Below are 16,110 nucleotides of genomic sequence, written 5' to 3'. Positions count from 1 at the left end.
ATCTGTTCAGTCACTTACTCCAGTGACTATACAGTCTGAGTGTGGCTAGAAGGTGAATGCATAGAATGACAACTCCCCGCTTCCCTGCAACGCATTATCACACAAGCCATGAGGCAAAGCACCTCACAAAACAATTCCACCTTCACAAAAGATCAGATTTGAACCCCTAAAGGAGGTACTGGTCGTGGGTTTTGGCACAGATGTTCACAGTTCCTTCAACGCTGGAAGCAAAGTATATTTTAGGCTAACTACATCCCATTTTCTCCTTCTTCTAGCTCCCACCAAACATTCTCAAAACACCTTTCCAAACTCAGCTACAGTGTCACTTCCTCCAAGAAGACTTCCATGATCTCCAGGACTGATCTCCCTACTCTCCCGTTTCACTAACCTCAGCCTCTTCCACTAGGCGGCAAGTGTCGGGAGGTCAGGGAATGAGCCTAACTGCTCACCACTGTACCGCAGTGCCTTGCCCCGAGGCTGACACTCAAGATACTCAATGCACGCATCCTGCAGAGGCCAGGCAACAGCTGGCCCATCTGTGCCTCTGGGAGTGGACACTTTATTCAGAAAAGAGGTGGCATTTCTGATGACAAGATGAATCAACACTGCACTTTGGGGGGCTCAGGCTGGACTCCCAGCAGTCACTCCTGGTGCCCACACTTTAGCAAGGAAGGAGGATGCTCCATGTCGTCTTTGTCAGGGCCTGTCCCACGTGCTGTAAGTGGATTCATGTGTTAACTGCAGCTGGTCAGGTGGGGTGGGGTGGTGATGGTTGGGGGAAAGTCATGCAAGTCAGCACTGAGGGCAGGCAAAGAAATGGAACCCCTGTGCAACAGCCACACGTGCTAGAGTTTGGGGTCGGTGCAGCTTCAAAACAATAGCCAGGCAGTGATTTAAGTTCACTGGGACTCTTCACAAGTCCCAGGACCGCACTTCACAGTTTAGGTAAGACTTTATGGAGAGCTTGCAACTGTAAAGCCATGTGTTGCAAGCTCACTTCTGACCCTGGAGCGTGGCTCTGATGAGTGAGAAGGGGATGCAGAAGAGAGGCCAGGTGGATGCTTTTTTCATTTGCTAGTAACCATTTCTAAGAAGAAAGAAAATTTCACTGGGCAAGGCTTTACTGACTCATTCTTAATTTATCCTCAGAACAGCCTCATGTGGTAAATATTACCCTATTTTCAAAGCTTAGAGAGATAAGGAACTGAGACAATCATCACCAAGCCAGTAAATTTAACTCTTACCACAATCCTTTCACACTCTCAGCTCTAACTCCACCAGCCTTCTTGCAGTCCTACCCCAGGACATTTGCACAGGTTGCTTTCTGTCCTCCCTTCTTCATTCTGGTTAACTCCACTTGACCTTCACATCTCAATTTATCCATCTCCCAAGAAGCCTTCTCTGGCTTTTTTCCAGACCAAACCACTCTATTAAAAGCTCTCTTATCAACAGGGCTTCATTTTCTGCATCAGAACTTGTTAATGTTTCAATTTAACAAAAGAGCCACTGTGTGCAGGCTCCCCGCTGCAGGCCTCTGTGTCAGATTCAGGAGGCCACACACTCTCTGATGTTTCCCTCAAGGAAAGGTGGGGTTGTGTTCCCTTTGAAACTGGGTTAGACTTTGTGACTTGTCTGACCAATAGCATGTGGTGGAAGTAATGTTCTGGGAGCTCTGAGCTTAGGCTATTAAGGAGCTCCTGCTGGGACTCCCGGAACATTCACTCTTGAGAAGCATCTTCCTGGAACCCAGCCACTGTGCTTGAAGGAACCCAAGCCACATGTGCTCCAGTCAACAACTCCAGCTGAGCTCCCGGCCAACAGCCAGCCCTCTGAATGAGACATGCTGGGCTCCATCCTGGCCAAACCTGTAAAGGCAGCACCAGCCTATATCGGACTGTAAAAGTGAAAGTCGCTCAGCTGTCTGACTCTTTGCGACCCCATGGACTACACAGTCCATGGAATTCTCCAGGCCAGAATACTGGAGTGGGTAGCCGTTTCCTTCTCCAGGGGATCTTCCTAACCCAGAGATCGAACCCAAGTCTCCCACACAGCAGGCGGACTTTTTACCTGCTGAGCTATCAGGGAAGCCCAAGAATACTGGAGTGGGTAGCCTATCCCTTCTCCAGAGGATCTTCCCGACCCAGGGATCGAACTGAGGTCTCCTGAGTTGCAGGACGATTCTTTACCAGCTGGGCTACCAGGGAGGCCCTATATCTGACTGTAACATATTGGAAAACCCAAAGGAGAAATAGCCTGCTAAAAGCCCAGTTAACCCACAAAACTTGGATAGATAATAAAAAATAACTGTTTAAGCCACTAAGTTTGGCAGCAGTTTGTTACACAGCAATAGACAGCCAGGTACCCACAGGATCCAGGATAACGTACATCCTAGGTGTACATTCTCGAGGCAGCAACTGTGACTAGGTGCCTAGTAAACATGTTAAGTGTTAGTCGCTCAGTCCTGTCTGACTCTTTGCGACCCCATGGACTGTAGCTGGCCAGTCTATCCACGAAATTCTCCAGGCAAGAATACTGGAGTGGTTTGCCATTTCCTTCTCCAACATATTATCTGTGGATTAAATGAAGAATTGAATATGTGAATTAATTAACAGTGAAGGCTAGATTTGAACCAGTTTGCATGCATTCGTGATAAGTCCCTTCAGTAGAGTCCAACTCTTTGCAACCTTATGGACTGTAGCCCATCAGGCTTCTCTGTCCATGGATTCTTCAGGCAAGAGTACTGGAGTGGGTTGCCATGCCCTCCTTCAGGGGATCTTCCTGACCCAGGGATTGAACCCAGGTCTCCTGCTTTGCAGGCAGATTCTTTACCGCTGAGTCACTGGGGAAGCCCCTAAATCAGTTTATAGCTCTCCAAATTCCTCTTCCCTTTTCTTTTTAACGATAATAACCTCATGTTCCCTTAAAAGGAAAACATCTTTTTTTTTTCCCCCTGCCTATTATATTTGCTACATGCTTAGGAGGAAATTGAGTCTTGTCACAACATAATGGGAGCCTCAGCAGCTGTCGATTCCAGGGGAAGTTCAGGGTTAAAGACAGCTTGTTCTTGTGTTGTTAGTCCTCACCATGGTACCGCATGGTAGCTGACAACACGTGTTCTGTAAAATGCCACACAGTAAATATTTTCAGCTTTGCAGACCATGAGGCCTCTTGTTGCAACTATTCAATTCTACCCTAGGGTGAAAGCTGCCATGATGACATGTAAATGAATGACTGCAGCTGTGTTCCAATAAAACTTTATTTACAAAACTGACAGCAGGCCAGATTTGCCCATCCCTGATACAGAGTGTAATCCAATAGTCTTTAAATTTGGGAGTGACCATCTTTGGAGAACCAATGAAACAGACAATGCCTATGATGGAACTGACTTTCAGTACTCAATACTGCATTGTAGATGACAATTTTTACTACATTTGAGCATGGACAAGTAGGTTCAGGTGCCAAAGATGTAAGAAAAATACAGAAAAAGAAATTAATGTAAAAAAATTTAATATCAAACAAAATATCATACACTGACCTCTTTTCTTTGTCTATAAATTGGGGCAGAGGGGCTTCCCAGGTGGCTCAGTGATAATAATCCACCCACTAAGCAGGAGACATGGGTTTGATCCCTGGGGAAAGATCCCCTGGAGAAGTAAAAGGCAACCCACTCTAGTATTCTTGCCTAGAGAATCCCATGGACAGAGGAGACTGACGGGTTACCATCCATGGAGTCTCAAAGAGTCAGACACGGCTAACATTTTGGGGGCTTATGAGAGCAACATTCCACATGAGGGATATTTCAAAAGTACTGAGGCAGCTCACAGCAAAGAGAACTTCCCCTCGTAAGCCCTCAATAAATCATTTTTTGACAAAAAAACAATCTGTGTCTATTAGAATGAGAGTAATCCACTTATTACTATTAGCCCATTCAACAATAAAGCTCAACTACTATGTGAAGTTTATTCAAAGCAGCAAAACATTGTCAAATGGCTTCCTTACTCTTTTGTCGTTATGGAATCAAGCCTTCACTTTCGGAAAGTACGATCTAGGTTAGCCAAAACAGGCAAAATAACTGAACTTATGTATATATAAGGCATAGTGCACAAACTATGAGTTGTAGCCAAACTCTAGATGTCAGAGTTATACAGTTAATTTCTTAATCTGTGTATTTTAAAATAATTACAGACTCGATATATGTAACTTTTAAATGAGTCACAAAGGCATGTTTGTGTTCATTCTCAGGGAACAGAAACTTGCTATGCTAATTGTTATCAGCAATAACGGCTCAATATGCAAAGGATTTCTAAACTCACAAAGCAGTTTTTAAAAAAAAAAACAACAGTATGGCATCATTTTATTCTTAATCAGACCCAGGAGTGGATGGACTAGGTATAACTGTTTTCATTTTACAGGTAGAGAAAGTGAAGTTCACGATAAATGCCAGTGACAGGCCCGAGGTCACAATTCACAAGTGGCAGAGAAGAGGCTGCAAAACCACCCCTTTCAGCCCCAGCCCCTTGCACATGAAACAGCCCAAGAGAACAGGATAACTCCTCTCCAGTTATAATTAATATGCAATATCTCTTTCCATTGTTCTCTGCAAAGTTTATCAACATCCAAAAAATGTTCTTGACTAATTATCAGATTATTATTTTTTTTAAGCCAAGGGTCCAAATGTTCAATTGAATGGGCGTGCATACTATTTGTCACATCATATCTTTAAAGGGAGGCAAATGTCCAATAATGACCCAAGGGCTTGGCTTGGAAGCAAGTTTCAACTGAAAACATCAATTTACTGTCTGAATTTGCCTCCATTTCAGCAACTGAATCTTTCTTAATTGACTCAATAAATAAAATGCACTTTGAATTTAAACACCAGGGCAGATGGTGAGTTGGTCCGAGCCAGATGGCCCCACCTTCGGGACCTCACCAAACCTAGGCAAGCTGCTTTTGCCGCGGGGCTCTTGAACCACCAGAGGCAAGCACTGGTGTCCCTTTCCTACAACCATGCTCATGCTGGGATTCTTTCTGCTTTGCAAGTTGGTTCACCTTATTAGCATCACCTTTCAGATCAAACTGGACTCTGCTAACAAAATTAATAGTTAGACATATATTTTGATCTTAGAAGAATACTCCAGGGCTTTGCTCATTGTTCTTTTTATGGGAGGCTGAGGTGAGTCCAAGATAGAAGAATCATTGTGAAGTCCCTGAAAAATCTGTGCCAATTAAGGAGTGGCAGACTGTATTTTCCAAAAATGGCTGCAATTATATCGCCCATCCCATATACTTTTCTGCAAGGTAACCTTGCCACATAAATTCCCTCTCCGCATCCCGACAAGAGGTGGGTCTAGTTTTCCTAGCCCTAGAATCCGGGCGGGCCCTTGGACTGCTCTCAGCAACAGAACTGGCCAGGGTGATGCTGTGCTTTCTGGCGACCTCCACTTCCTGCCTCCTGGAGGCCAGCAGCCACAGAAGCAGCCTCACTCCTCTGAGACCATCACACTGTGAGAAAATCAAGTTACACAAGAGGCTCTGGCAGACAAGATGCCACATGGACAGACAGGGAGCTGAGGAGAAACAAGACACCAGACATATGAATGAAAAGGTCATCCTAGAACTGGGTCCTCCAGCCCCTGCTGCAGAAATAAATCGCCCAACAGAGCCCTTCCTACATCCCTCACCCACAAAACCATGAAGAAGAAAAGATGGCTATTTCAATTCACTAGGTTTTCAAAGAGCTTATTATATACTAGAGAGCTAGTACATGTAGCATTTTTAATATTTAGTGTTTTTTATAGTTATTTACAATGTTGAGTTAGTTTCAAGTACACAGCAAAGTGATTCCCCTATAGATTTTATATATATATATTCCTTTCCAGATTCTTTTCCATTATAGTTATTATATTGAGTGGGCTTCCTACATGGTACTAATGGCAAAGAACCCACCTATCAATTCAGGAGAAGAGACACAGGTTCAATCCCTGGGTCAGGAAGATCCCCTGAAGGAGGGCATGGCACCCACTCCAGTATTCTTGCCCGGAGAATCCCATGAACAGAGGAGCCTGGCAAGCTACAGTCTATGGGGTTGCAAAGTGTCGGACACAACTGAAGCAACTTGGCCTGCATGCATGCAAGATATTGAATATATAGTTCCCTGTGCTATACAGGAGGACAGAGAACTATATATTAATCCCAGACTCCTAATTTATCTCCCTCCATCCCCCGCTATCCCCTTTGGTAACCATAAGTTTGCATTCTATGTCTGTGAGTCTATTTCTGTTTTGTAAATAAGTTCATCTGAGGCCACTGTGAATGGCCATCTAGTGTGCAGACTGCAAACACAGGGCTGAAACCCAGCCAGAGCCCCTCACCAAGCTGCGCCCAGGGAGGATGGCCGTCACCCAGCTGGACACTCTCCCTAGTCCTCCACCAAAAAAGTGTCTTTATCCTCCCAGCAAAGGCCCCATATAGACCAGCACTGCCCCCAAACCCAGATGTCCCGGTTGGAGACCTTGACCCCTGGACACTTACGAGTTTTAAGGAACAATGTGATGACCGTGGCCGACTGCAGTCACTCTTCCTGCTGCCCTCCTGGCCACCTCGCTGGGCTTGCCAGTGGAATCCAGGCCTGCTTCGTTCTATCCCTAAGCTGCAAACTCCACATGTGGCTGAAGCCCTCCCTGCCCAGCGGGTCTGCTCCTTCAGCATTGGTACCTGCTCACTGATGCCACGTGAAATGGCAGTCACTGCCTGGCCTCAAGGGCAAAGGTGGCCACGTCTGCCCCCTGTGGCCATCCAGGAACAGCTGCCAGTTGGACTCGTTCAGAGCCCATTAAGATGATTTTTTTCCCTGCGAGGTCCCTCCATGAGGACTGAATACTAATGAGCCTCTGGTACAAAGGAGGCCTCCCGCCGCCCTGGGGCTGGGCAGTGGGGTGGTGGGGGCCATCCTGTGCACTTCCCCACCTCACCGCCCTGAGCTTTTGTGCAGGAGTCAGTACTGATCACTGTTATTTCAGGAGATGCTTAAAGGCTCACTGTGCCATGACGGCAGTGCCCCAAGAACAAGTCTTAGTCTAAGCAGGTCCTGGAGCCAAAACCCAGGGAGCAGAGATGTCAGAGGTCGAAGATGTCTTTGCCTCCTGAGAAGGAGCAGGAAGTCTGATCAGCCCCCGGTCTTACCCTCTGTGCCTGTCCTGACAGCTTTGTCCATCCAACGGAGAGTGTGGACATCCTTTCCCATTTTCTCCCTCTGAGAAGATGGCGCATATTGCCTGGACTTTAGAGCCAGAAAGATCTGTGTTCAAATCCAGACACTTCCTAGCTCTGTGAGTTTGGGCTGCACTGCTAAATCTCTCTGGATCTCTATTTCCTCAGCTATAAAATGGAAGCAACGGAGCTATCATAATACTAGAAAGAGTAGCACACAAGTTATCCTATGTGGTTTGTGAACAAACCTTTCTGAAAAATTTCAGTAGTTATGTATTTACCCTGATGTATCCTATAAGAAGGGCTTCCCTGGGAGCTCAGCTGGTAAAGAATCTGCCTGTAATACAGACAGTTCGATTCCTGGGTCAGGAAATCCCCTGGAGAAGGGATAGGCTACCCACTCCAGTATTCTTGGCCTTCCCTGGTGGCTCAGACGGTAAAGAACCCACCTGAAATGTGGGAGACCTGGGTTCAATCCCTGGGTTGGGAAGATCCCCTGGAGGAGGGCATGGCAACCCACTCCAGTATTCTTGCATGAAAAATCCCCATGGACAGAGGAGCCTGCCTGGTGGGCTACAGTCCACGGGGTAGCAGAGTAGGACATGAATGAGCAACTAAGTACATAGCACATTCTATAACTAAACAGGCATCATTAGTACCACAACTTTATGGATAGTATAGGGTAAGTCTGACAATAAGTAAAAAGTGAGCAGATAATATACATATGAAAGTGTTAATTGCTCAGTGGTGTCCAACTCTTAGTGACCCTATGGACTTGTAGCCTGCCAGGCTCCTCTGTCCATGGAATACTCCAGGCAAGAATATTGGAGAGAGTTGCTATGCTCCTCTCTCTATACACACACACACACACACACACACACACACACACACATATAAATATATATAGTTACTATCGCTGGGGAAAGTGTCATGGAGAAAATAATGAATGTGGATACCCTCCCCCTCCCCGCACATGCACGCAGGAAGGGTTTAGACACCGCCTAGCGCATAGTAGGTGCTGGGTCAGTGTCTACCTCCCTTTCCCATGGTCCTCCTGTCAGTGCAGCCCCAAGGCCTGTGACAGAATCAGCCTCCACCCCTGACCTTGGCTCCAGGCTCATTAGGGCTTGGCCAAGGCTTAGAAACTTGGAGGCAGAATCTTGGGGATTTTTCCAGGCCGCCAGGGTGATGAGAAGGAACAGCCCTCAGCTTTGCAGGTCATGATTTCCCTTTAAGCGCCTCGTAAACAGCAGGGCTGGCCCACCTCCATAAAATTTTATTCGGGGCTTGCGATTCTCCACTCTCTCACACCAGACGCTGCCCTTTCTCTGTGTATTTAACTCCCTGCTGACAACTGATGAGACTTAAGACGCGTGGATGGGGCAGGGTGAGAGCCAGGGAAGGCAGCTCATTAGCACTGTCTATAGATTTTAAAAGCCAAAAATCTATTTTTTTTTTTGGACCTACCAATTATATAGGATGTTGAGTAGCTCCCCTCCCAATGGCCACCTTTAGATGGCGAGGCCAAATCAACTGAGAAGGTGTTATCAGCATTAATCAGATCCATGGACTAAGAATTCTTAAATGTCTATGGAGCGATACAACCTTTCAATTTGTAGAAATCCCACATTAAATGTGCAGGACCCAAGTCCACATTTCAAGAAAGGCTCTTTGTTAACTTTTCCCAAAAACTCACCCAACTTTCATCTGCTGCTGTTTCTGGCACCTTTGGCTACACTTGGCCTATGTTGACTCCATTCGCCTAAGCTGCTTTTCCTTCCTATGACATAGCTGGTCCCTGCAGCCACGCCCCTACTTCAGGCTGTTCCTTGAGTGTGGATGCCCTTCTAGTATCTGCCCAGGGAGCTTAAAGACACCCTTCAGACTCAGCTCAGATGCCACTCCCTCCAAGAAGCCACCTCTGACTTCCTTGGAGTCAATGCCCTGCTGTGCTGAGCTACTTCTGAACCTCCTTGGTTGAATTTACGGTGTTGTACCATAGCCTGCTACCATACCTGTACATGTATTGGACCGTGAGCTCTGCCTCCAATGTTCCATATGAGGCAATCAGCAAAGTAAGCGAGCCATGAATGCTCAGAGAATGAATGAATACAGGAATCTGATGAGGGACAGTGTCCATTCATCTAACAAGTCTTCATCGGGCACGTACCAGGTGTGGGGAGCTAAGCATCAGGATATCTCACGAAACAAGGAAGGACATGCCCCTGCCAGCATGGGGCTCACATTCTAGACACAAGGAGACAAAGCTAAAAACAAACAAGAGTATTTCAGATAGTGATAAACATTATGACAATAAAATAACAGTACAGAGCAGGGATGAGCCAATTACAGCCAGTGGTTTGCCCAGCCCTGCTCTAGGCTATTATTTTATAAATCCAGCCTGCTACTGTTAGTATAAATAAAGTGACTGAAACACAGCAATATCCATTTATCTACATCTTGTCTCCAACTCTTTTCTCACAACAATGGCAGAGTTGAATAGGTACATCACAGACCATATGGCCCGCAAGCCCAAAACATCCCTATCCAGTCTTTTACAGAAGAGTTCCCTGACATACTGATTTCAGGAAGAGGGGGACTTAAAGTGGGTGGACAGGGGAGTCCTAAGACCAGAAGGAGAAGAAGGCATCCATTATGCAAATGTCTAGGGGAAAGGGTTCCAGGCAGAAAGAAGAGCAAGTGCAAAGGCCCTGGGGTAGGTTTAGGCCTGTCTTATTCTAGAGACAGAAAGGAAGCCAGTGTGGCATAATGTGGTAGAGAATGGCACAAGACCAGACCTTGGCAGGTAAAACACAGGGGAAGTGGAACCTCCCAGGCCATGGTAAGGGCTCGTGTTAATATTTGTGAATAATTTTGAAAGACAGTGCAGTCAGTTCTCTGGTTTCTGAGCAACAAGTGGTGAGACTGTCACCATGGAAGAGGAGGAGGTGGTGGCACCATTAGCTGGATAAAAAAGCCTAAAATGACGACAACTGTGCTCAAGATGTCTTTCCCACCAAGAACAAAGTCTCCCTGTGTAGGAACCCAGCTCTGCCTGACCATGTTCCCCACCCCTCACCCACCGACACTGCCTCCAAGGTTGTCCAACTGCTCAGATAAGACGCTTCTAGAAGGGCTGAACCAGCAGGCTGTACACGTATCTCACGGACACTAATTTTATTTAAAAGACTGTTTCTTTACTTACATTCATATTTTAAAAGGAACTGTTCACTCTAAAAATCACAGGTTTAATATGACCCAAAGCTTGTAAAAATATACTTTTTCCTTAAAATACAATAAATATATTTTATTTTAAGGAAAAATGTTCACCTGTCTACCACCTAAATTCACCTGAACTACACTTTGGGAAAAAATAGCTGACATTTAGATGTGTCAGAACCCCATTTAGTGCAATCTATGACCAATCAGCTCCTGACATGATTTTGGGGAGGGAGTGTTGTAGTGCTATCAGAGGGAGTGGTGAAGTCAGAGGGCAGCTTAGGGAAGGTGGCCCAGGCCCTGGAGTCAGACAGAGCTTAAACCTGATCCTATCACTGACCAGCTGTGTGCTCTGGGCCAAGTCAAACCTTGAGAGTCTCAGAATTCTCATCTGTAAGAGAGAGCTGGGCCGTACACAGGGCAAGAATTAAGAGCTATGCATGACTTGGCCCAGGCTGTGATACACAGTAGGTGCTCCATAAATGACCAAGCTGGGATGACTAATACATAATCTCCTAGGGTTATCATTATGATCATCAAATGTCCTTTAGTCTCTCAAAAAGTGTTAACAGCATCTTGTCACCAGCATGTCTAAGCTTCTGCAACATCCCTAGTACCTGGCTCACTCACCACCCTTTGGGGACCTCTTGGTAGAACAGTAATTTTCCATCGGGTTCACCAAGCTAGGTCTCCTGTTTCTTGCTTCCCTTTCGTTTTTTGTTTCCACAAGACTCCTGATGAACAATCGTTCAGAGGGGAGGAGGAAAGCGATTAAGGCAATGTTCCTTGTTCTGGTCCCTGCTGGGTTGGGAAGCTGCTATTTCAGCCTCAATCAGCTACCTGCAGGGTCACTGGATGCAATTCCTCCCCACAGGGACCAGGAGGAAGTGGCACCCTTGGAAGTCTTCCACCAGTGACCTGTGGCCTGAAGTTCAGACAGTTAAGATGTCCCCAGAGACCTCAACCTAAGCCAGGTGGGAGCCCAATTTCTTTAAGGAGCACCCCTATCAGAAAAGCGGCATCTCTCACTGACTCCGCAGGGAAAAGTGCAACATACAAGCCCTGAAAGCAATCACATCAGAGTTGTGAGGCTCAACTACCGACCTTGACTGGGGATAATCCGAACTTCACTTGGAGATGCCTCTGCACGAGCAGATTCACCTAACTGCTTAATTTAAGAAATCATTCAAAGTGTTCTTTCTTCTCGTGGCACATAGTAAGGTAGAGAAGTCAGCCAGACACACGAAGGGCTGTGTGTATGACAGCAGGGCTGTGATACAATCACTGGCCCAGGATAACAGCCGCTGGCTAACGGGATGTCAGGCACACAGTTCTCAGCTCCCCCAGGAACGGGCGCTGGGCGGGTCTTCCGACCCCATCACTGGCTTCCAGTACTGGCTACCTAAGTTGTTGGGCCTGATGCAAAAAAAAGAGTGAGGGCATCTGCTTTTAAAATTATTAAGAATTACAAGGTGGCGACAACTCAGCATGAAACGAGCGCACGGTGTGTCCTCCTGAGCACGGAACCCAGCGCACCGGGTGCGCCCCGGAAGCCAGTTCTGCTCGCTTCCCCTTCCGGGTGCTTCCCGCGGTTACTCTCACGAGATTTTTCTCACTCTAACCCGACCCTGTGATTTGACAAGGAATTCTTTTCTGCTTTCTTCTACTTGTGAATGTCTCTATTTTAAGCCCTTATAAATAATAACAAATATGGCCTTCCAGTTTCACAAATAATGAATCTCCTCTCTCGCAAAGAATAGAATGACATAAAACAACGCTCACCCAGAGCACTCTTCAAGTAGAGTGTGGTGGCATCTGAGAAATCAGGGCGCCTCTGAGTTTTTTCAGTTCGTGGATGAGAAACCCAAACCCTAAGCTTCATCAAAGTTCAGTCACTTTATCCTAAGAGGCAGGCTCCAAAGAGAATCTGGGGATGGATTCATAACACATCCCACTCATAACACAGAGGTGGGATGGGGGGGATGGGAGGGAGGGTTCAGAAGGGAGGGGGCATATGTATACCTGTGCTGATTCATGTCGATGTATGGCAGAAACCAACAGAATTATCCTCTAATTTTAAAGAAATTTTAAAAAAAAAGTGTCATGACTCAAAGCTTGTAATAAATGGAAGATGCAAAAAGTCAAATAAGAAAAGCTAACACATTTTATTAAGTAAATAAAAATAAGTAAATTATAACTAATAAATGTTATATAATAAAAAACAAGTAAGAATAAAACTATCTCCAGAGCAAACATCAGCAACTTTTTCTGCAAAGGTCTGGAAAGTAAACATTTTCAGTTCTGCCAGCCATAGGGCAGTTCTTAATTGTGCAGTTGGAATCCCAAGGAGCCACAGATAATACAGAAAGAATGGGCGTGGCTATGTTCTAATAAAAAAAAATTTTTTTTAATGAAAACAAGCTTCTGGCCAGATTTGCTCCAAGGGCCTATTTTGCTGATTCCAGATTTACAGCAGCACTTTGCAAACTTCAAAGTGCATGAACAGGACCTGGGGATCGAGTTAAAATGAGATTCTGATTCTGGAAATTGCAGGTGGGGTCAGAGGCTCTGCATTTCTAACAGGATCCCAGAGGATGCCAATGCTGGTAGTCCAAGACTGCACTTTGAGTAGCAAAGGGAGTAGACCACCCCCCCCACCACCAAAAAAATGGAGAAACACCTACTGAAGAACCCAAATTTATGAAATGCTTAGCAGAACACAGCATCAAAAAGTAATTTATTTTCTCATCATCGAGGAACAGAGCTATGCGATTTAAGTCCATTTCCAAGAGAGGACTACCATGTCATTGGCGATCAAGGACGGAGTTAACTCTCATTATCAGAAAGCAAAATGCTACACCACTTTTAAGGACTGCTGTGCGTTTTCTGGTGACAGTTAACAGCAGCATATACCAATCAATGCAGGTAAATGAATCCATTCGAAGGCAGGCCATGGATGGTAAATCACATTGTCCAATAAAGTCGCTAAATTAGCACCAGTGTGATGCAGAACTTTTTATAAGAGTGAATCCTCTTTGGAATGAGAAGGGCTAAAGGGGAGCTGGGGCTGGCAAAGCTGAAGTGGGGGAGGGGAGAGGGAGTGAGGGACAGGGGCCCCTCTGGGCTGGAAGCTCTGACATCTGCTGGTGACGCTTATGTGGAAATTGGGGTCGAGACCCTTCTGGTGTGTTGTCGAGATCCCACTGAGGGCCCGCTCTCCACACGCAGGGGGCAATTTTTGTATTTCACCTACAATGGCCTCTAGTAAACATCTCCACTGTCCAGTTCATAGTAAGAGCATAAATGAATGGTTCTGATCATTCATTGTGGGTGAGAATGTAGAATGATGCAGCTTGGGAAAACTCTGGAAAACAATCTGGCAATTCCTGAAAAAGTTAAATATAAATTTATCATATGACCCAGAAATTCCACTCCTGGGAGTCTACCCAAGAGAAATGAAAAAGCATGTTCACATGCAAGACTTGGGCAGAAATGCTCACAGCAGCACCATTCACAACAGCCTAAGTAGCCATCAACTGTTGAATGGATAAAGAAAATGGCCATGATCCAGTGGAACACCACTCAGCAGCATGCCACAAGTGTAGACCTCATTGATATTATGCAAAGTGAGAGAAGCCAGATACAAAAGACCACATGTGGTATTAGCCCCTTTCTATGAAAGGCCCAGAATGAGCAAATCTACAGACGCAGAAAGTAGCAGAGCAGATGCCTGGGGAGTGACTACAGACTGGCCTGAAGAATTTAATGTTGACACAATGGAAATGTTTTAAAACTAGACTATGGTGATGGTTGGGCTTCCCCAGGTGGCGCTAGTGGTAAAGAACACGCCTGGCAATGCAGGAAACAAAAGAGATGCGGGTTCAATCCCTGGGTTGGGAAGATCCCCTGGAGGAGAGTATGGCAACCCACTCTAGTATTCTTGCCTGGAGAATTCCATGGACAGAGAAATCTGGAGGACTACAGTCCATATGGTTGCAGAATCAGACACGACTGAAGTGACTTAGCACATAGGCACGCATGGTGATGGTTACACAACTTGGTGAATTTACTAAAAAATCACTGGAGAGACATTACATTAAAATCACTGGGTACACATTAAAATGTGTAAATTTTATGGTACATAAATTGTACCTCAATAACGTTGTTTTAAAAATTAAATGTTCCCATTGTGTCACTCTCTAGTTCTTAAAATACGTAGGAATCTCATACACTGCAACAGACCCAGAAGACCCTTTGTTTATTCCAGCTGAGGCTGAAGCGTTAGTTGCTCAGTCGTGTCCGACTCTTTGTGACCTCAAGGACTACAGCCCACCAGGCTCCTCTGTCCATGGAATTTTCCAGGCAAGAATACTGGAGTGGGTAGTCATTCCCTTCTTGCAGGGATTGTTCCGACCCAGGGACTGAACCTGGGTCTCCCGCATTTCAGGTAGATTCTCTACCATTTGAGCCACCAGGGAAGCCAGGACTTTGACCCAGACAAACACCCTGAAGGTGTTGACTCGCCAAAGGAGGGAAATAAACAGGCAAGGAACAGTCCTTGATGTGCCAGCAAGCACAGAATGTTGTTGGAGCATTATCACCTAGGATGGTGCCTGTGGAGATGGCTCCACCCAACAGCCTTGAGCTCCAACCCAACCCCAGCCCATCAGACTCGCAAAGACCTCGGCCCAAGGGGAGTCAGAAGTGATGGCAGCTATGGTGAAGACCTAGTTCAGCAGCTGGAAGCAGAAGAGGAAAAAAAGGAAACTTGGTATGCTGAGAGCAAATCCATCAACTCTCCAAATACACCCTCAAACTCATTCACCCACCAAGACAGCATGTTCTTTGAAGCACGCAGTCACCCAGAAAGCAACTCTGAAAGCGTTCCAATGCCAGAAGCAACTTCTATGCGTGTAAGAAAGTAAAAACGTCTCCCTGCCGATATAGCTTTGGCTTGCCCTGAAATGGTACCAAGAACATCTTATGAAATTCCAAGCTATTATGCTATCTCCTGGGCTTTCCCCGTGGCTCAGCAGTAAAGAATCTGCCTGCAATGCAGAAGTTGCAGGAGACGTGGGTTCGATCTGTGGGTTGGGAAGATCTCCTGGAGAAGGAAGTGACAACCCATTCCAGTATTCTTGCCTGGAGAACCCCATGGACAGAGGAGCCTGAGGGGCTACAGTTTACAGGGTCACAGAGTTGAACACAACAGAAAAGACTGAGCAAGCACACATGTGTGCTATCTCCTTCTCCGGGGCGGGGGAGGGGACAGAACAATCCAAATCACTTGCAGGAGATGATATATTCCTAGCTGATGGAAAATCATGAAACATAAGAAGGAGGAAGTCAGGAGGAAGTGTATAGGATGATCCACAGTGTCTACTACAGCTTTCTTCTCCTCACTCACTTCATCACTCACAAATAGCTGGATGGCAGCAGCCAAAGTCAAAGGCGGGACCTGGGGATGGGAACGGGGACTCGAGCTGGCCCACATGCCAGCCATGGCCTCAGTCACCTGGGTGCCGGACCCAGGTAGCTGAGCCAACCAGTATAGGAGGAGTCCTATACAGGAGGCTCCGGGGCTGGGAGAACGGAACCGGGGCTCCAGTTTGGCAATTAATAGCTCTCCCTCTGTAGCCCAGAAGGTGTTTGGATCAGGAACACTGGTTTCACAGCCAGAGG

The 16,110-nt window shown here is 46.2% G+C and overlaps 1 protein-coding gene across 2 annotated transcripts in view; it reads right to left on the bottom strand.

The window, feature by feature from the left end:
- Window positions 1-16,110, bottom strand: part of XYLT1 (xylosyltransferase 1) — a 343,232-nt gene that overhangs the window by 290,704 nt on the left and 36,418 nt on the right. The window contains exon 1 of one of the 2 annotated variants that reach the window (XM_043454983.1): window positions 6,532-7,498. The exons of the other annotated variant lie outside the window; for it this stretch is intronic. Coding sequence (XP_043310918.1) covers window positions 6,532-6,708 — 177 coding nt within the window. The 5' untranslated portion in view covers window positions 6,709-7,498. Of the gene's footprint in view, window positions 1-6,531; window positions 7,499-16,110 lie in introns of those variants that run through there. 2 annotated transcript variants of the gene reach the window in all.

Source organism: Cervus canadensis, chromosome 32 (genome assembly GCF_019320065.1).
Source record: "Cervus canadensis isolate Bull #8, Minnesota chromosome 32, ASM1932006v1, whole genome shotgun sequence".
In the NCBI taxonomy this organism is placed as follows: domain Eukaryota; kingdom Metazoa; phylum Chordata; class Mammalia; order Artiodactyla; family Cervidae; genus Cervus; species Cervus canadensis.
This window is presented reverse-complemented; position numbering and strand designations above follow the sequence as displayed.